General features: G+C 44.5%; 1 protein-coding gene across 4 annotated transcripts in view; it reads right to left on the reverse strand.

Moving 5' to 3' along the window:
• Window positions 1-6943: 6943 nt before the first annotated feature.
• Window positions 6944-22113, reverse strand: part of RAB27B (RAB27B, member RAS oncogene family) — a 156669-nt gene continuing 141499 nt past the window's right edge. For all 4 annotated transcript variants that reach the window (XM_069963169.1, XM_069963170.1, XM_069963171.1 and 1 more), the window contains 5 exons: window positions 16846-17017; window positions 14293-14378; window positions 13318-13421; window positions 11714-11837; window positions 6944-9380 (listed from right to left, as the gene is read on the reverse strand). In XM_069963169.1, the coding sequence (XP_069819270.1) occupies window positions 9191-9380; window positions 11714-11837; window positions 13318-13421; window positions 14293-14378; window positions 16846-16998 (657 nt within the window). In that variant the 5' untranslated portion in view covers window positions 16999-17017 and the 3' untranslated portion in view covers window positions 6944-9190. The remainder of the gene's footprint in view (window positions 9381-11713; window positions 11838-13317; window positions 13422-14292; window positions 14379-16845; window positions 17018-22113) is intronic.

A 22113-nucleotide genomic window follows, 5' to 3' on the forward strand; every position in this document is an offset into this window, starting at 1 on the left:
ATAGTAATTATATTCTTGTATATAGGAGGCAGTATTATAGTAGTTATATTCTTGTATATAGGGGGCAGTATTATAGTAGTTATATTCCTGTATATAGGAGCAGTATTATAGTAGTTATATTCTTGCATATAGGAGCAGTATTATAGTAGTTATGTACAAATAAAGAGTCAAAGATACGTGCACTCACCGATATAGTGTGCCGCTGGGGTACTTTACTGGAGGTTACATCCAAACATGCAGGGAGGGGGGAGTGGAGGCAGGTGTATTCTCAGGTGTAGACAACAATTGTTTCACGTTTTCCCACGCTTCTTCCGGTCTACGGAATGACGCCATGCCACTAAGGAGGTGCTTAAATACATATAAGTGTAAGTGATACAAACAGATTAAAATAAAAGTTAAACAAACGGTGCAAATTCATTACGCTCGTTTAACCCTAAAGGACCGAGTGCATTTAACTTTGAGATCCATAGAGTCTCTTTGCGTAGTAGGTTGAGATGGCGATCCCCGCCTCCCAAGACTTGATTAACTCTTTCCAACCCGCAAAACTTGAGACATCTAGTATTCCCTTGATGGGCCTGGCGTACATGATCAATAAGTCTGGGTACGCCTTTGCCTGATCGTACAGAGTAGCAATGTTCTTTGTATCTGGTGGCTAGGGCTCGCTTAGTTTTCCCTATGTAAAACCGTCCGCAGTCACAAATGATGGCATAAACCACGAATGTGGTTTTACAAGTGATTAGGCTGCTAATCCGGCATTCCACGCCATTCAAGGTAATGAAAGCTACAGTCAGTAATTGGGGACAATAGGAACAATTCCCACACCTCTTGTTCCCATCAGGTATGGAGGCACTAAGCCAGGTTTCTTTCCTCTTGTTCAAGGATGGCGGCTTGACGGCATCAGCAATGGTTCTGTTCTTGCGGTGGGATATGATGGGCTTAACCGCAGTACTTTCCTGCAGGTCCGCATCCTGTGCCAAGGTACCCCAGTGTTTATGGATAATCTGGCGTAGGGTGTCATTCATGGGAGAGTTGGTAAAAATAAAGGAGAAGCGGTCAGGTTTCTTATCTTGCTTATTTCTATTCCCCCTTAACAGATCGCACCTTCTAGTGTTGCGGGCTCTCTGGAGGGCTACTTCCACTAATTTCTCTGGATAAGCTCTTTCTAGCAGTCTACCTTTGAGTTCCTCAGCCTGTCGCTCAAAACCATTCTCGTCGCTATTAACCTTTCTGATCCTCAGCATTTGGCTGTAGGGTATAGCGTCCCTGGTATGGGCAGGGTGTGAACTGTGGTAGTGCAAGAGAGAGTTACACGAATTGGGCTTCCTATAGATGGAGGTAGAGATCACCTCATTGTGTATCTCAACCAAGACATCCAGGAATTCCAAACGTGTCCCTCCAAAAACGCTGGTAAAGGCCATATTGACACGGTTGACTACGGACTCCGATACCAGCGTCTCGGACGAGACTATGGGTCCGGAGCGAGCGGCCGCATACCCTGGTCGTCCCCCTTTAGGAGGAGGATTCGGGGAGGGGGCCAGGAGAGGAAGAGGCGCATGGAGAGGAAAAGGCAGAGGGAAGCAGGTGACCTGGCAGAACTAGTCACCCCCCCCCAAAGTCCTCAACATTTCTGGCATTGATATCCCCCAAGAATGCACAGAGTTGTTGTCTAAGGGCCTCAATTTCGGACTCACTGAGAATTTCTCCTTCTCACAATTTGAAGTGGACTTCCATAAAGGTCTTAGACGCATCAACTTGAAAAAGTTCTTTGCCAATAAAGTACAGGAAGCTGGACTGCAGTCTGGCCCTCGCAGATGTACCATTGGTCCCCTTGGATTCAATGTCGCAGGACATTTGGATGCTCAGGATTTGCAGGGCATCAGCATGTTGGCTAATATGGATGACTACCCGGAGATTGCCTGTGAGAGAGATGTACCATTCACCAAAGGGAAGAAATCCACCTTTTGCCCACCCGTGGCACCTGGAGGGGCCATTGATAAATTCACACAAGCTGTCCTGAAAGATGTGAGGGCACTGGTGTATCCTGAAGCCAGAAATAACCTCACTAATAGAGAACAAAGGGCTGTGGCATGGCTGAAGAAAAGACCCGACTTGACAGTTTGTAAAGCGGACAAAGGGGGAGCTGCTGTGATTATGACCACAGTCATGTACCAAGAGGAGGCGAGAAGACAATTGTCGGATGGGACAGTTTACAGTACACTTAGGGGTGATCCTACTAATAAAATCAAAGATAAATTAAGATCTTTGCTTCGGGTACATGTGTCGACAGGGGCTATCGATAGCAAAACCGCAGAAAAGTTGCTCCCCGACCACCCTAGGCCCCCCAAGTGGTACTGCTTACCCAAGGTGCACAAGAATAAGTACCCCCCTCCCGGTAGACCCATCGTCTCAGCTGTGGCTTCAGTTACTGAGAGCCTATCCCAGTTTCTTGACTGGGCTCTCAGACCTTTACTGACAGTTGTTCCAGCGTATCTAAAAGATACGGGTGATTTTTTACTTGCCCTCCAGGATATTTGCCTCACCCCGGGTTGTTCTCTCGTGTCGGTGGACGTCGAGAGCCTCTACACCCGCATCCCGCATGATGCGGGTGTGGAGGCTGTCGGTTGTTTCCTCCGGCAGGCTGGGCAGCCCCCTGAATACATTAACTTCATCACTGAAGCCCTCACATTCATACTCGCCAATAACTGCTTCACATTTGGGGACCAGTGGTATACTCAGAAGGTCGGGACGGCCATGGGGACACCAGTGTCTTGTACGTACGCTAATTTGTTTTTGGCATTTTTTGAGAGCGACCTGGTGTTCTCCGCGGCCAACCCATTCATTAAGTTCATCAGAACGTACCTTCGGTACGTGGATGATATTTTTATCATCTGGGAGGGCACGGAAGATGATTTTTCCAACTTTGTACAGTACTTAAACACTACAAACCGTGTCAATATGGCCTTTACCAGCGTTTTTGGAGGGACACGTTTGGAATTCCTGGATGTCTTGGTTGAGATACACAATGAGGTGATCTCTACCTCCATCTATAGGAAGCCCAATTCGTGTAACTCCCTCTTGCACTACCACAGTTCACACCCTGCCCATACCAGGGACGCTATACCCTACAGCCAAATGCTGAGGATCAGAAAGGTTAATAGCGACGAGAATGGTTTTGAGCGACAGGCTGAGGAACTCAAAGGTAGACTGCTAGAAAGAGCTTATCCAGAGAAATTAGTGGAAGTAGCCCTCCAGAGAGCCCGCAACACTAGAAGGTGCGATCTGTTAAGGGGGAATAGAAATAAGCAAGATAAGAAACCTGACCGCTTCTCCTTTATTTTTACCAACTCTCCCATGAATGACACCCTACGCCAGATTATCCATAAACACTGGGGTACCTTGGCACAGGATGCGGACCTGCAGGAAAGTACTGCGGTTAAGCCCATCATATCCCACCGCAAGAACAGAACCATTGCTGATGCCCTCAAGCCGCCATCCTTGAACAAGAGGAAAGAAACCTGGCTTAGTGCCTCCATACCTGATGGGAACAAGAGGTGTGGGAATTGTTCCTATTGTCCCCAATTACTGACTGTAGCTTTCATTACCTTGAATGGGGTGGAATGCCGGATTAGCAGCCTAATCACTTGTAAAACCACATTCGTGGTTTATGCCATCATTTGTGACTGCGGACGGTTTTACATAGGGAAAACTAAGCGAGCCCTAGCCACCAGATACAAAGAACATTGCTACTCTGTACGATCAGGCAAAGGCGTACCCAGACTTATTGATCATGTACGCCAGGCCCATCAAGGGAATACTAGATGTCTCAAGTTTTGCGGGTTGGAAAGAGTTAATCAAGTCTCGGGAGGCGGGGATCGCCATCTCAACCTACTACGCAAAGAGACTCTATGGATCTCAAAGTTAAATGCACTCGGTCCTTTAGGGTTAAACGAGCGTAATGAATTTGCACCGTTTGTTTAACTTTTATTTTAATCTGTTTGTATCACTTACACTTATATGTATTTAAGCACCTCCTTAGTGGCATGGCGTCATTCCGTAGACCGGAAGAAGCGTGGGAACACGTGAAACAATTGTTGTCTACACCTGAGAATACACCTGCCTCCACTCCCCCCTCCCTGCATGTTTGGATGTAACCTCCAGTAAAGTACCCCAGCGGCACACTATATCGGTGAGTGCACGTATCTTTGACTCTTTATTTGTACATTACCTTACTGCTTATACGGAGCACCCTGAGTCCAGTGGCCATAGTGGGGACACCTCGCTGGTCTTTTTCCTGTGAATCCGGCTGCCGGAGATTGCGAGGGCGGTGCGATCCACTCCTCCTTTCTTGCTATTATAGTAGTTATATTCTTGTATATAGGGAGCAGTATTATGGTAGTTATATTCTTGTATATAAGAGCAGTATAATAGTAGTTTTATAATTGTATATAGGAGCAGTATTATTGCTGTTATTTTTATGTAGTACATATGAAGCAGTATTCTAGCATTGTATTTTACATCTGGTACATAGAAAGTTGCAATATGGTTTTTATAAATTACATTTCACTTGTTGAAGCCTGCATTATAGTTTATCTAACGCTAGAATATCTCATACATCAAAGCCACTTGTATAAAGTTGTCGCAGTTTTATCAAATCCTCTGAACAGAGACTCCGGGTAGAGAAATTAGATAAAATAGACGCTAATGAATCAGATGTAATCTGGCGCTGAATGCTTGCCAGACTGCGTTTATTAGTGCGTAATTAGCCCGCCATTATATATTCATTAAAACAACATTTCTCTTACTAATTTGTTTGGATTACTTTGGGGTCTCAGCAAATGAAGGTTCTTAAGTCTTCACTAATAAGATGCAGAGAGAATGTAAAGTAAAAGCAAACGCAAGAGACTAATCACTTGACGTGACAACTTTTTAGAACAATCAGTCATGTAGGTTATTAATGTGTAAGGCGGTGGGTCACCCCCCACCTGTGTACAGCTCTGCCTGTCAGCCACCTGGTTACCTGTCCTCCATGTTCTGCGATCTATGCCTACTGCTTCTCCTGGTCCTGCCTGTGGGGTGATTATCTTTGCTTTCATGGCTGGTCACCACCTATAAAGGGACCACCTCCAGAGGTAGCAACCAGCTGGTCCCTTACAGCACCACATCCTTGTACAGGACTTATAGGGTGCAATCAGGGGACTATGTCACCCCCCCCCCCCTGTGCCGAGGTGAAGGCCGCCGACCCCCCGCTAGAGCCCCGGATACTTACCCCATCTCGCCAATGCTGAGATTAGTCCGAAGCCCATAGAGAATGACAACTCCATTCATTCTCTATGGGCATCGGACTCATCTCAGCAGCACGCGCATCGGGCTTCAGATGGGGATATCTCCGTCCCGGGACCGGTTCAGGAACGGGACTTGGCGAGATGGGGTAAGTATCCGGGCTCTAGCGGGGGGTCGGGTGGCCTTCACCCCGGCACAGGAGGTGACAGGTTTCCTTTAAACTGACAGCCCCATGCCCAACGGCCGGGGTTTAGATTGTGTATGCATTAGGCTGGCACACCCTCTCTGTCCCTCCTCCACACCCTCCTCATCATTAGAAATGCTCCAGGCAGATTGTCTCCTATTCATCAGCTGTGTAAATACTGAACATGGGCTGGATCGTTAAGACACCTGTGCAATGTTCAGACAGGAAAAAAATGTCCAGTGGCATTCCTAATGATGAAGAGGGTGGGGAGGAGGGACGGAGGGGTGGTGCAAAGTTAGGGCACAGATACTCCCGTTGGGCACGGGGCTGATAGTTTAAAAGTTGTTTTTTAGGACAATAACTGCATCACCTGCCGAACGGACCCCAGGACAGATATTGGATTAAAAGCCGCTATCCGAAAGTACAAGCGGTTTGGGGGGGGGGGGGGCAGATTGTGGGTACAGAGTCGCTGATGCTCCAGCCAAGTACCCCCCAAGGATGCGATTGATTAGAAATGTTGCCTTAATCATACTGCCACCATAGGCTCTGTATAGAGTCTCTGTCAGCAATTGATTCCCAGATCCCCCTGTAACATTGAGACTGATCTGTAGGATCCATAATGCCAATAGTGATGTGTGTCCCCCTCCCATAGTCAGTGAAACTGGCTCAGTTGCCCCTAGCAACCAATCAGATTCCACCTTTCATTTTCCAAAGAGTCTGTGAGGAATGAAAGGTGGAATCTGATTGGTTGCTAGGGGTAACAGAGCCAGTTTCACTTTACACCATGTTTGATAAATCTCCCCCATGTTCATACATTACCCTACTAAGCCTTTTACCATTTCTATAAAGTTATAAAAAATGGCGCCATATACCAAAGTGCTACATAGCAGAAAGCTGCCAACTTGTTATTCCCTTCAATATGGTGCAGCTGCTATGGCAATATTTAAGTCCCAGTATCACATGTTTATTCATACTTGGTATAGCAGTAAAGGGGTTGTCCAGCAAAAATATTTTTCTTTCAAATCAGCTGGTTTCAGAAAGTTATATAGATTTGTTATTTACTTCTATTTAAAAATCTCGTCTTCCCATACTTATCACCTGCTGTATGTCCTGCAGAAAATGATGTTTTCTTTTCAGTCTGACACAGTGCTCTCTGCTGCCACCTTTGTCCAAGACAGGAACTGTTCAGAACAGTAGCTAATTCCCATAGAAAACACATAGAAGAGAGCATTGTGTGAGATTGGAGAGAATACACCACTTACTGCAGGACATACATCAGCTGATAAGTACTGGAAAATCGGAGATTTTTAAATAGAAGTAAAATACAATTCTATATAACTTTCTGAAACCAGTTGATTTGAAAGAAAAATCTTTTCACTGGAAAAAAAAACCTTTAACGAAGGGTACAGCATTACAGAGCGCCACCCGAAAGGCTGGACCAGCATGCGAACAGAGGAAAATAATGGAGAGACAACAAGATCTGAATAAATCTCTTTATAACATTCATATCGTATATTGGCACAAAAATAAGTACTTTACATCATAACAATATCAGAAGCCCATTGTATTCCATTGAGTTTAGATTTTCTGGGAATCATTTCCATATTCAGCATTTTGCGGGTTCGTTTTTTGTGGTTGTTGTTATTTTTTTCTATGGAAGGAAGAGATATCAGTCATCTCCATTTGTTTGGTATTAAAGCTTTCAATTAGGAAAAAACTAAATTTCTAAAAACCAACCAAGAGCCGAGGGCCGGAATACAATTCGGTATCACAGGATACTGGTACCTTTTTTTTTTTTTTAATATTCATGCTATTCAGATGTATTTGTATTGTAAAAAATAAAAACAATAAAAAAACAACATACATTTAATCCCAATCTCAGTGTTTCAAGTGTTGTCCTTGGTAACTGCTGGTCAGAACCATCAGGGTACATATATATATTATATATATATACACACACACAGTCCCTGAACTGAAATGGGTGAGCGATCAGCTGTTGTTAACAAGAAATCCCTTGTGATCGCCACATAAAGCTGTTGCCAGCCATGCATTGTTTTCCTGCAGCGGCCACTACAGGGTAAATGTGGTATTACATGCCATTCATTCAACTAAATGGCCAACAATGTTATACATAGACACGTTTTTAAAGGCCAGTGTGGAGCAGGGGATGTTCTTCTTTCCTGTCCATATGTCCTAATAGGACTTGACATGAGACAACCCCTTTAAGATTTAAGTCGAAGAAACTTTATAATATATACTTTCATCAGAATGGAAATTTATTTTAGTTATTATACTCCTCCAGCCAGAAGAGTTTATGTCCGTGTCCGCATAAAAACACTGGCTACTAGCAACCAAATTATTTATTTATTTACCAATTTAATTTCTTTTTCCATTTTTTTTTTTAATTTAAAAATTCTGTATTCCAATCTTTAGAAGTTATCCTCTATTACCCTATCCCCCTTCCACGGTCTAGAGAATGGGGTCCCCCAGTCCCATTAGAATAGAACACACACCATTCCTATTAATGGTCCCAATTCTTAAGACTGGTCGGACCCCCAAATTCCGTGAATAGGGATTTTGCAGGATTAGAAAAAAAGCACAGCTACTTTCTTGAAAAAAACAGCGCCACCCCTGTGCTAAGGCTCTGTGCAGTATTACAACTCAGCTCCATTCACTTCATTGGCACTGCTCTGCAAATCCCCACACCAAAACTGAGAGAGAATTGGGCCGGAATTCTTTTTTTTTTTTAAACTTGGATAACCCCTTTAAGTCCTTGAGCCCTTCTGTCAGGGAAAAGTGAATAACCACCAATATGGCCACCATTACAGCATTAACCTGAATGGAAAATAATTATTTTACGACAAAGCTAAAGCATGGTATAAATTGAAAATATATGTGGTTCATAATATTAAAAACTTGAAAGGATTTCTTTTTGGCTTAAAAGGACATGACCATGTGATATCAAAGCCCCACCCACATTTGGATAAGCCACACCCCTTTTAGGAGCTAGTTTATTCCATGGCAGAGAGGTATAAGAACCAAGGACTAAGATATAGAGTAACCAAATATACGGCAATTCCTGTAGCGAGTCTATGTCGCCGATTCGCAACATTGACAAACGGGCCAAAAAGGACCATCCCTGATCGGGACACGATTTGGTTCATCGACAGCAACACATACACTCCAAGCAAGAACATAAGACGAGAAGGTAATCGGGAACCATTCACAAAGGTTTGGTAGACAGCTAGAACCTCTTGTCGTCCGGATATAAACAACGGGAGGCGGGAGATCCTGAAGTGGGAGGAGCACAGGGAGGACAGCCCAGGTGGCGAAATCGATTGCCGTGCTTGCTTGCTTGCGTACCCAATCCAACTTAAAATCTACACCAGATGATTTAAACAAAGTAAAATACCCCATTTTAGCCACAGTCAACATTTTTGCCCCCGTAAGAAACATATTTTTTGTATCTTTTATAATGCATATAAATATATAAGATTAACACTTTCTTCACAAGAGATGATGGCGAATACCGTAACAATGAAAGGAAAAGGGGGTGGGACTTTTTTTGTTTTGTTTTTTTTTGTTGTTATTGAAGATTGTGTTAATGGTATGAAGCTATGAATGGCTTTGAGTTGACAGTGACCACTAGGGGGCAGTGTGTTGGTGCATCAGCCATTAGCCTCAGAGGGTTCACAGTCCGGAGATGTTACTTTAAATATTCCCCCCCTAACAGGCACACTTTTTTCCTCCTGCTTTTGCTTCGTCTAATTTCCCAGAGTTTCCGCCATTAACCGCGTCTGGTACTTGGGTCTTGTCCACACATTGTTCCATGCGTTTCATTATCAAGTCTAGAAGAATGTCCACTGATTTTTCTACGTTCTGTCCGGTCGCTGCGCTCGTCTCAAAATATGGGATGCTGGGCGGGGAGAAAGAACAGATGTTACATTAAACTAATTAGTAATATGCAATACCAGGCAGAGCCACAAAACTAGAGTGGCGCTGCTTCCAGGAAAAAAAAGAACACTATTTTCAAATCCTTTTAAACAGATAACCCGGAGGAAAAAAAAATCCAATCAACCAGTGCAAGTTATAAAGATTTATATATTACACAAACCTTCCAGTACTTATCAGCTGCTGTATGTCCTGCAGGAAGAGATGTATTCTTTCCAGTCTGACAGTGCTCTCTGCTGCCACCTCTGTCCATGTCAGGAACTGTCAAGAGCAGGAGAGGTTTTCTATGGGGATTGGCTACTGCTCTGAACAGTTCCTGACACGGACAAAGGTGGCAGCAGAGAGCACTGTGTCAGACTGGAAAGAATACACCACTTACTGCAGATAGCATACCATGCACCAATGTGCCCAGTGGCGGATTATAATGTGGGCGGTTTGGGCGGCCGCCCGGGGCCCGAGGCTCCGGGGGGGCCCATGCCACGCCGCCCACATTTTAATGCCGCCCGGGAGGCCCCCTTCCCCCCCGCCACTGCAAGCTCTTGTGACCGCAAGCATTGTTTCGCTTGCGGTCACAAGAGTCTCCGGCTGCCTCCGGCTGATCCGCGGCTGCCGGGGGTGTCCCGTCCTCTCCCCGGCAGCGCGCGCATCACACAGCTCCTAGTGCCGCCTGGGGCCCTGACTTCCGGTACTGGGAGCGCACGTACCGGAAGTCAGGGCCCAGGCGGCACTAGGAGCTGTGTGATGCGCGCGCTGCCGGGGAGAGGACGGGACACCCCCGGCAGCCGCGCATCAGCCGGAGACTGCAGAAGGAGAGAGGATCGACGGGGGAACGCAGGGTAGGTGAGTTGTATTTTGTTATTTTTGTGTTATTTACTGACTGGGGGGGGGGGGCATCTATAAAGGGGAGAAGAGGGGGGGACCATCTATAAAGGGGAGAAGAGGGGGACCATCTATAAAGGGAGGAAAGAGGGGGACCATCTATAAAGGGGGAAAGAGGGGGACCATCTATAAAGGGAGGAAAGAGGGGGACCATCTATAGAGGGGGAAAGAGGGGGACCATCTATAAAGGGGGGAAAGAGGGGGACAATCTATACGGGAGGGGGGAAAGGGGGAGAGGGGGACCATCTATAAAGGAGGGAAAGAGGGGGACCATCTATAAGGGGGGAAGAGGGGGACCATCTATAGAGGGGGAAAGAGGGGGACCATCTATAAAGGGGGGAAAGAGGGGGACAATCTATAAGGGAGGGGGGAAAGGGGGGCCATCTATAAGGGAGGGGGGAGAGGGGGACCATCTATAAAGGGGGGAAAGAGGGGGACCATCTATAGAGGGGGAAAGAGGGGGACCATCTATAAAGGTGAGAAGAGGGGGACCATCTATAAAGGGGAGAAGAGAGGGGGACCATCTATAAAAGGGGGAAAGAGGGGGACCATCTATAAAGAAGGGGGGAGAGGGGGGCCATCTATAAGGGAGGGGGGAGAGGGGGACCATCTATAAAGGGGGGAAAGAGGGGGACCATCTATAAAGGGAGAGGGGGACCATCTATAAAGGGGGAAAGAGGGGGACCATCTATAGAGGGGGAAAGAGGGGGACCATCTATAAAGGGGGGAAAGAAGGACATCCTCTGTGCTGCTGGGACCTCCCCTATAGATCAGCACCCTCCTCTCCTGACATCCTCTGTGCTGCTCGGACCTCTCCTATAGATCAGCACCCTCCTCTCCTGACATCCTCTGTGCTGCTGTGACCTCCCCTATAGATCAGCACCCTCTTCTCCTGACATCCTCTGTGCTGCTCGGACCTCTCCTATAAAATCAGCACCCTCCTCTCCTGATATCCTCTGTGCTGCTGTGACCTCTCCTATAAGATCAGCACCCTCCTCTCCTGACATCCTCTGTGCTGCTGTGACCTTGGGGGGGGCAACATCAGGGGACCAGGTGAGGTGGCAATATGTTTATTGGGGGCAGTGGAGGTGGGGTGGGTAATGCTTACTGGGGGTAGCAGCAAGGGACCAAACATTATGTTTATTGGGGCCAGCAGGGAGGGGAGGCAGGCAGTGTTTATTGGGGACAGTGGGGGGGGGGGGGGGGGGGCGCAGTAGCGGATTATAATGTGGGCAAATTGACTTGTGGGGGGGGCCCAGGTTGGGTGGACAGCCCGGGGCCCAGGGTACATTTAATCCGCCACTGAGTGTGCCCCTAGTGGTAGTTGCACATTTTGCAGCTGCAGTGAGAATTAGGGGTAAAATTATTTAAACTTGACCCTTAGTTTAAAAGTAACCAATACAGCAGCAGATCACTCACCCGTACTTATCCGCAAGTTCCTTCGCTTGCCTCTCGTTGACCTCTCTCTGATCGGACAGGTCGGCTTTGTTACCGATTAATACAATATCGGGGCTCTCACAGTAAGCATTCGCTTGAAGCTGACCTGAAATAAACATAAAATTTAAAAAAAATTTCACTGGAGGGTGACGTCAATTTTTAAGCTAAGGGTCCCCCTCTAATGGTTGCAGTGGTCACACTTAAATAACAGGTGGCAGTAGTGAGTAACACCGGAGAGTCCCCCACTCAATTGCAATGCTTCCACCTGCCGACTCCACCTTAAAACATTTTTTGAATCTGCTCTTTCTTTAACTCAACTGCTGGTATATGTCCTCATCATCTCGTGCCTGGACTACACAACATCCTCCTCTCTAACGCCCTTACTACTCTCCAAGCCAGCCTGACTAAAGGCCCTATTCCACGGAACGATTATCGTCCGTATTCGGCCGATATCGGCCGCTACGGACGATAATCGTCCCGTGGAATAGAGTGCAACGATCAGCCGACATCGTTCATCGTATATCCTATGGGCTGCCCGGACGATCAGCGCTGAGAGCGCTTGTTTGCTCCTCTAAACGACCCGTGTAATAGGCCCTTTAGGGGCCCATTCCACTGAGCGATAATCGGCAGAATCAGCCCACTTTGGCCAATTATTGCTCCGTGGAATAGGGACAACGATCAGCCGATGATCGTGTCATCGGCTGATCGTTTATTTAGGTTCAAACCAACGACCGATGTTTTCAAGCAAGCACCATGCTTTACCTAACCATGTTGCAGGGCTCCTCCTGCGCTCCTTCTTCCTCCCGTTCTTGCGCGCAGCAGCAGCTTCAAAGCGGCCTGTCTTAGCTGACAGACCGCTCAGCCAATCACTGGCCAGGACTGCCGCGGCCAGTGATTGGCTGAGCGGTCTGTCAGCTCACACAGGCCGCACCAAAGCTGCTGTTCCACGCAGGATCTGTAATGGTAACAATGTCCTTGCAGCCCTTGCTAAGCGATTATCGGGCCGTGTAATAATCCTAGTAAACAAGCGCCGATCTAGCAGATCGGCGCTCATTTGCATTATTGATCGGGCCCCTATCGGCTCGTGAAATAGGATCCTAACTCTCTCCCCTCTCTCCTCCTCTGATGATCCCATCACTGACTACCTGTTGACTACCGCCCACACCCTGCCCCCTCCATACATCTCTGTCCTGATCTCCCGATACCGCCCCTCACACAATCTCCAATCCTCACAGGATCTCTGTCTGTGCTCTCCCCCCTGTCGCCCCAACCACCTCCAACCTCCCAGGCTTTCCCCATACTCTGGAGCTCACTACCCGACACATCCGGCTCTCACCCACCACCAAGACCTTGAGAACCCATCTACAATAAACCTGCAGCCACCTCCCCTCACCCTGTATATTGTAAGCCCTCATGGACAGGGTCTAACTGAGAATTATCGAGACAAGATACAAATGCAGCAAACCCACAGCTGTAAGATGTGTAAGGCCAAGACACTTTACAGCCTATCGTAAAAAAACATACATACAAACTACAGAATATGATTGAGTTGTTGTATATAGCGGAGGTGGAAATTGTACACTTACTCATCCAGTTCCGAACATTCAGGAAACTCTGTTGACTGGTGAGATCAAACATTAGGAGGAACCCCATGGCATCTCTGAAGAAGGCTGTGGTGAGGCTCCGGAACCTGGTAACACCAAATAACGCATGTTATAGAAGCACTGGCCATAGAACAGACAGTAGCCTGACACTTCCTGTTTTTGTAGCTTTGCAGTACAGCCTGGGACAGAATAAGCAGAGTAATCTCATTATCATTAGCGCTGTTGTACTGCTGGTGGCCTATATAAAGCTGCATGGCAATAGTATACACAAGTATACATGGCTCCCCTGTCATTCCTCTGTCTCTGAGGGAAACTATATGCATTTCCATTTCCCCAAAAACGCATGGGGTGTACTTTGAGAGGAAAGGTACAAAAGATGACTCTAAGATGAAGACTACAACTATGATTTCACAGTCTATTAATATGTAACTTATGCACACAACAATTAGCATTTTCTTTGATCATTTTTGTGTGCAGATGTTTTCACTGGCATGCAAAGTCGCATGATGACGCAAACCATATGACTACTGTTATTGATTAGATGGAGCCCGAGGGCAAGGCCACATGGCAGCTTTTGACAGAATTGGGTTGTAATAACAGTATGGGCCTTGTTCGGCTTAGTTTTTTATTAGGAAGAAATCAAACTAAGGTTTTCTTTTATTGTGAAGGAGTAAAATGGATTCCTAGAAACATCAGAATCAGAGCTTGGTCATGTGATTCCTTTGACTTTTTGGTGCGCGGACTTTGTGTAAGAGTTTGGGGAGTAAGTATCCAGAATCCCACTTAATAAATTTGCTGTCATGCCTTGGGTCTAAGCTGCAATACCAGACACAGCCTATAGAGAAAGGTGGCGCCTTTCCAACATCACAACCACTGAATAGCCACATACAGCAAAAACAACTTCAAATGGGTATCACCAATTTTAATTTATTTATTTTTTTAATAAAAATCCATTACCTCTCCTGTCCGGCTGTGTCCCACAGCTGTAAATGCACCTTGAAGGCCTTGCCCTGTGTGCCGCCTGGACCCGCATTGTTGTAAACCTGCAGATCAAAAAGTTTTCCATTTTACACACACCAACATGAATACTGTACATACTGGTTCTTACTGGGTAATTTAAATAAAAAAAAAAATAACAGAAAAACTTTGATCCTGTGATCAGGTGACTGGCTCATGCTGGATGGGCACACTCTGCTTCTTCTGGTGCGAATTTATCAGATTGGTGTTTAGTCTCCGCCCACATGATTCAACGTTCCTGAGATCTGATTGGCTATAGTGTTGATTACAATGCCGCTTGTCTGTAATAACCTGGCCACATGATCAGCACACTTCTGATAATCTAGTTATACAGCAGATGTCATCCACATAGAATGAAACAACAACGCTCACCTTTAAATGGAATCCTTGCGAGATAAAGCGCACCTGATGCGAAGCGGCCGTCGCCCACACTGCAACGCTCGCTGCTTTTTTTATTCGATAAAGGAAGAATTCCATTTAAAGGTGAGCGGCGCTGTTTCATTCCATGCGGATGACTCATATATCTCTATGATCTACCATATGGCTGAGCACCACCTGATCGGGACGGACTAATGGTTGGTTATGGACTTGGACGTTATATCTCTCTGACTGCTGGGACACATGGTGCTGATCATATGTTTCTAGCTGTTTTCACCACAGCAGATTTTACTGGAAGCCCATTCACCACCCCTGACCACCAGAGATTTTACAGTAACCTCTTCTCCACCTGCAACCAACATGAATGTTACCAATAACTGTTTTACTACCTCGGGATGTTTTCAGTAACTCTCACCAAACTAGACCACCAGGGCTTTTACCAAACAAACCCTAGGAGAAGTTTCCCAGGACTGGATCCAGCTTTTCCCTGCACCCATAAAGGTGGGGTGGCAGGGAGTGGAACAGAGTTGAAAGGTAGGTGGCTGACAAGCTGCTTGCGGATCAAATGAAGCTCTTTGCTTCGACAGGCGATTCACTCATCTGTGCTAATAACCCCTTCTCCACCCTAGACTACCCAGGATGTTAAATATGCAAAAAAAAGGAGTCCGTGGAGCCTAGATTGAGAGTCTCAAAACACTGGGAATAGCCAGATATCCCTAGCCTGTTGCCTCCAGATGGCGAAAGCACCACACCACCCTGATAGGTAGCCCCTTAAGTCCCAATCGGTTGCTAGTATTGGAACATAAATAGGGAAATAGGCCCTGGCCCCTTTTGTGTCAAAGTTTAACTCAAGGTGCGAGTATTGTGACATGACAAGGGCTTGTCAAGGCAGAATTTTTTCACTAATCTCCTTGAGCTCAGTGATTGCTGTGTTTTGTTGGTTGATTTGTCATTGCCCCAACCAGCCAGAATCCTGCTCCACACTGACGAGGGGCAAATACCCCGAAACGGCTGTCTGTGGATGGATGGCAAGCCCTTGTCACATCACAATACTCGCACTTTGAGTTAAACTTTGACACAAAAGGGGCCACCCTGTCGTTTCCCTATTTATGTTCCAATACTCGCAACAGAGTGGGATTTAAGGGGCTACCTATCAGGGTGGTGTGGTGCTCTCTCCATACCCCGAAACAGCTGTCTGTGGATAGAAGACTGCCTGCCTGGGAAAGCCCTTGTTATGTCACAATATTCGCACCTTGAGTTAGACTTTGACACAAAAGGGGCCACCCTGTTGTTTTCCTATTTATTTTCCAATACTCGCAACCAAGTGGGACCTAAGGGACTATCTATCAGGGTGGTGTGGTGCTCTCCCCATCTAGAGGCACCCCGTGGCAACAGGCTGGGGATATCTGGCTATTCCCGCATTTTAAGACTCGCAATCAAGGCTCCACGGACTCCTTTTTTGCATATTTAAATTTTGGGGGGCATCAGTGGGGACTCTTGATTGAGTACTTCATTGGAATTTTTTCACTGATCTCCTTGAGTTCAGTGATTACTGTGTTTTGTTGGTTGATTCTTCATTGCCCCAACTAGAGAGAATCCTGCTCCACACTGACGAGGGGCAAATACCCCGAAACAGCTGTCTGTGGATGGATGCCTGCCTTGGCAAGCCCTTGTCATGATCGCAATACTCGCACCTTGAGTTAGACGTTGACAAAAAGGGGCCACCCTGTTGTTTCCCTATTTATGTTCCAATACTCGCAACCGAGTGGGACTTACAGGGTGGTGTGGTGCTCTCCCCATCATGGAGGCACCCCGTGGCAACAGGCTAGAGATATCTGGCTATCCCGTGTTTTGAGACTCGCAACCGAGGCTCCATGGACTCCTGTTTTGCATATTAAAATTTTGGGGGGCATCAGTGGAGACTCTTGATTGAGTACTTTATTTTTTCACTGATCTCCTTAAGCTCAGTGATTGCTGTGTTTTGTTACCCAGGATGTTACTAATAACATTGATCGTGAACGTTATTTGCTTCCGTCATTATCTATAGACAGCCGCCTTTTGCCATTAAAAGGCCTTGTGGAAACATCACCTCATACAGGAATCAGTGCTACTTACCACTCTCTTTTCCCGGAAGTCTATTCCCACTGTGGTGATGAATTTGGGGTTGAACTTGTTGTCTGTATATCTGTACAGGAACGTGGTCTTCCCAACACCAGAATCTCCAAGGGCCAGGAGCTTGATCAGATAATCATAGTCACCATCCGTCATAGTGTACACTGCGGTGAACCTGAAACACAGGGACAAGAAAGTAAGAATTCTCACAGCTGAAGATGACCGGGATTTATTTCCTATGGAGACCACTGGATCGTTGTTGTATGAGTGAAAAATTTCTAGTCTCCCAGTACTTATTAGCTGCTGTATGTCCTGCAGGAAGTGGGGTATACTTTCCAGTCTGACACAGTTCTCTCTGCTGCCACCTCTGTCCATGTCAGGAACTGTCCAGAGCAGGAGAATTTTTTTCTGGGGATTTGCTACTGATCTGGACAGTTCCTGACATGAACAGCGGTGGCAGCAGAGAGCACTGTTTCAGACTGTAAAGAATACACCACTTCCTGCAGGACATACAGCAGCTGATAAGTAGTGAAAGACTTGAGATTTTTATATAGAAGTAAATTACAAATCTATATAACTTTCTGACACCAGATTTGAAATATTTTCTTCCCACTGGAGCATGAGTACCCCTTTAACTGGTGACTAATGATTTTTTTTTCTTTCTTTTACACGTTCAGCTGTTAGGTTCGTTTTTTAAAGCTTAAATTGTGATTTACAAAGTTAGAACATATTCAGACTATCACCAATCATAGGATCGAGCCAAGAGAATGGATCAACTGAGCACATCTATCCCCAGATCACTGTGTAATAAGTCTATGGAGCCATCTTTTGTGGTGAGGAGAGGGAGGGGGAGAGCTCCATAGACTTATTACAGAATCCATCTCCTGCAGCGAGCCGGGGAGAGAAGTTCCTAGCTGATCTCTTCTCCAGAATCGATCTGATGATCAGAGGGTTTCTGAAAACCTTGACACTTAACATGTCAAAAGTTTTGTTAACGCTTTAAGGTCCCTGACAACGCCTTTAAAGTAAATACCCTGCAGCCAGGTTTAAGAGTGAAGGCGTCTATGAATAGTACATGACCGTGAGGCACGGCTGCAGCTCCTCCACTCCTGTGATAACACAAGGTATTTAAAGGGAAAGTCTACAAACAGGCTTGTCCTTGTCCTCGCCCTATGTCCTACTATTGCAAGTTCAACAAAGTGCAATAACCTATTATTTGAAGGTAAGGCCCTCCAAGAGTGGAGACCAACTCACCAAACATATACTACATATAACACTATAAACGGATAAGGCTGGCATACAATGCTTCACATTAAAGGGGATATTCAGGATTAGAAAAACATAGTTCCTTTTGTCTAGAAACAGCGCCACTCCTGTCCTTAGTTTGTGCTTGGTATTGCACTTTTAAAAATGCATGGAATTGAGTTGTAATACCATACTCAACCTGAGGAAGAGGGTGGCGCTGTTGTTGGAAGAAAGCATCTATATTTCTCTAATAACCTCTTTAACAAAGTCAGCAGAAAAAGATCACCTGGTCCATCTAGTCCACCCTCATATTATTTCCTTTTTTATACGATATATATTCCAGAGAGGAGGACGTAATAGCAACACAGATTTTAAGCATTTAAGTATCCATTGTTACTATTTGGAATTGATAGTTTTAAAATTGTATTTTAATGCACACTAAATTTTATTTGTATAAAACAAGAGGAACCAATTGAGTTGATCTTAAAAGAGAATTTATCATCAGAAAATGACCGATTGTTTTAATGTTGTTTTTATGTTTTTAAACATATTTTTAAAGCATTTTTGGTGACATTTTTCCAAATTTTCCATTTTTCTATCAATATTATAAAATAATCCTGATATCTTGCATTTTCTTGTTTTCATTCTCACCACTGGGGCTAAGCTGAGACTTTCTGTTCTGTCTGTGATGATAAGGAGGAGGCAGCAGTAAAGTGATCAGCATTGCAGCAGCATGTGACACCAGTAGATAGAGACGACAATAGCAGCTCCCTGTGGAATGACCTCTTCACAGGTCACAGAGCGCCCTCAGTAATGTTTCATATTTATCTCTAGGGGACAAAGTCTGTTTATTGTCGTCTATGTCCATGAGGCTTGCCGTAAAGCATGTCACTAAATGCTGTTAAAAACAACTCACAACACAACAACAATGTATAAAAAGTAAAATAAAATTACAGTCAGAAAATAGAAACAGATTAGAATAAAAGAAACTGTTTTGTATCTGACTGATCAGTAAAGGTACATTTAGGTGACACATTCCCTTTAATAATTTATATTATTATATTTTCAAAAGAATTAAAAGTGGGGTGCCCCAAATTAACACAGAGGGGTGCTCTTGACCCGGAGGGGTCTTGAGCTAGAGACCGTCTGATATGGTGCTGTGCTGGAAACTGGCGTCCTGCCAACCCGCTATGTCCTGATAGGACATTCCCTATAATACCATATTAAAGGGGTTCATGGAGCTAAATTTCAGTCAATGACCTAAACTATAATGAAAGGATCTGCACCTTTTATCTTTTTTTTTTTTTATATACACACTCCTGGTTTAGGCTAAAAATACTGAAAACGCATATGGATATGTTAAACGGACTGAAAGAACACAGTGTGAACCCAGTCTTATTCCATTGCCAAAGTAAAGAGTGATTACAAAGAGTGTCCTCTCCCTCTGGAGGACCTGTCCTGTCCTATATGACACAGACAACTGTTTGGGCACCATGTAATACTTTTTTTCTCCTGTGGTGGCGCTGCATGGAAACTAAACACTATGGGGGAGATTTATCCAACATGGTGTAAAGTGAAACTGGCTCAGTTGCCCCTAGCAACCAATCAGATTCCACCTTTTATTCCTCACAGATTCTTTTGAAAATGAAAGGTGGAATCTGATTGGTTGCTAGGGGCAACTGAGCCAGTTTCACTTTACACCATGTTTGATAAATCTCCCCTTACTATCAGCTTTTCCCACAGATCATAGCTGATCTCTCGTGCACATGGACTCCTTGCATTGGGATTTTTTAACAAGGAACCCTTCTACATTCCAAGGTGGAGAGCCCCTTTAAGGGAAATAAACTTTTAATTGCTGGATGAGAAATATCGTTTTGTTATCGTGAAATGATGACGGCAGAAAACGAGGATGATTTATTTCCCTCCATAATGATTTTCTGCAGGAATGGGAGTCGGCAGAACAGCTGCAGGACAAGGACGAGGTATATGGATGACTCACGCTATTCAGGTCTGCCGCTCTCCATAGACAATTTTATCCTCATTACAAGAGGATTCTATAAATCTCTGCAGAGACAGGACGCATGCACATCTGACAGCCGGCCGCCTCAGCGTGGCTCTCACAGGCCTATAAACAAGCCACGCCGGCAATTAATATTTATCCTAATTACGTCTTCTCATGTGATGGAAATGAGGCTAATTCATCAAAATATGGATTCTTATGGAGTAGGTATTATGCACATCCATTCAATTTCATATATATATATATATATATATATATATCAACTCGTGTCGAAAAGCTATATAGATTTATAATATACTTCTATGTAAAAAATCTCCAATCTTCCAGTATTTATCAGCTGCTGTATGTCCTGCAGGAAGTGGTGTATGCTTTCCAGTCTGACACAGGGCTCTCTGCTGCCACCTCTGTCCATGTCAGGAATTGTCCAGAGCAGTAGTAAATTCCCATAGAAAATCTTTCATGCTCTGCTCAGCTAAACTGGATAAGACCCCTCCAAGCAGGTGGTCCTCATTTTTCAAGAGATGGGAGCAGGAAATACACCAGCCGTACAAATAGTGATTGGAATGTTAGGAAATAAATTAATGATAAATAATAAACTAATAAACTTGTGCTTATATCACTCATAAATTTTTTTTTATGGGGGTGGGGGGCATCACATGTAGTATAGAGCAAGATAATGGAGCGTTCACTATCACAGATTGCCCTTTGTCTACAGTCTGTATTAGCACATGAGAAATTCCAGCAGCAGGGTTCATCCTCAGTGTCTGGCGTCATCACCGCTGTATGGATGCTTCATGTCAGTGAAAAGAAACCTGTTCTGACTGTGTCCTGCATAGGGGTCAGGCACTGTACTAGATCTAAACTAATTCCCTGCTTCCTATGTCTGTTATGGCATCTATCTAACTATCCATCCATCTATCTATCTATCTCCTATCTATCTAACTATCCATCCATCTATCTATCTATCTCCTATCTATCTATCTATCTATCTATCTATCTCCTATCTAACTATCCATCCATCTATCTATCTATCTCCTATCTATCTATCTGTCTATCTATCTATCTATCTATCTATCTATCTATCTATCTATCTCCTATCTAACTATCCATCCATCTATCTATCTATCTCCTATCTATCTATCTATCTATCTATCTATCTATCTATCTACCTCCTATCTATCTATCTATCTATCTATCTATCTACCTCCTATCTATCTATCTATCTACCTCCTATCTATCTATCTATCTATCTATCTATCTATCTATCTATCTATCTCCTATCTATCTATCTCCTATCTATCTATCTACCTCCTATCTATCTCCTATCTATCTATCTCCTACCTATCTATTATCTTTCTCTATATCTCTATCTATCTATTATCTATCTCCTATCTATATCTATCTATCTATCTATCTATCTATCTATCTATCTATCCCCCCTCTATCTATCTAATCTATCTCATATCTATCTCCTATCTATCTATCTATCATCTATCTATCTCCTATCTATCTCTATCGCTATCTATCTATCTATCTATCTATCTATCTATCTATCTATCTATCTATCTATCTCCTATCTATCTATCTATCTATCTATTATCTACCTATCTCCTATCTATCTATCTATCTATCTATCTATCTATCTATCTATCTATCTATCTATCTATCTTCTATCTATCTATCTATCTATCTTCTATCTATCTATCTCCTATCTCCTATCTATCTCCTATCTATCTCCTATCTCCTATCTATCTCCTATCTCCTATCTATCTCCTATCTATCTATCTATCTATCTATCTATCTATCTATCTATCTATCTATCTCCTATCTATCTATCTATCTATCTATCTATCTATCTATCTATCTATCTCCTATCTATCTATCTATCTATCACCTATCTATCATCCATCCCATCCATTAATCTATGTGCTGTGGAGCCCTATGACTTCTGCCCATGCCCTCGACCTTTGAGGCCTAATACAATAAGCACTACTACTATGGCTTTG

The sequence above is a fragment of the Dendropsophus ebraccatus genome, chromosome 3 (genome assembly GCF_027789765.1).
Source record: "Dendropsophus ebraccatus isolate aDenEbr1 chromosome 3, aDenEbr1.pat, whole genome shotgun sequence".
NCBI classification, from domain to species: domain Eukaryota; kingdom Metazoa; phylum Chordata; class Amphibia; order Anura; family Hylidae; genus Dendropsophus; species Dendropsophus ebraccatus.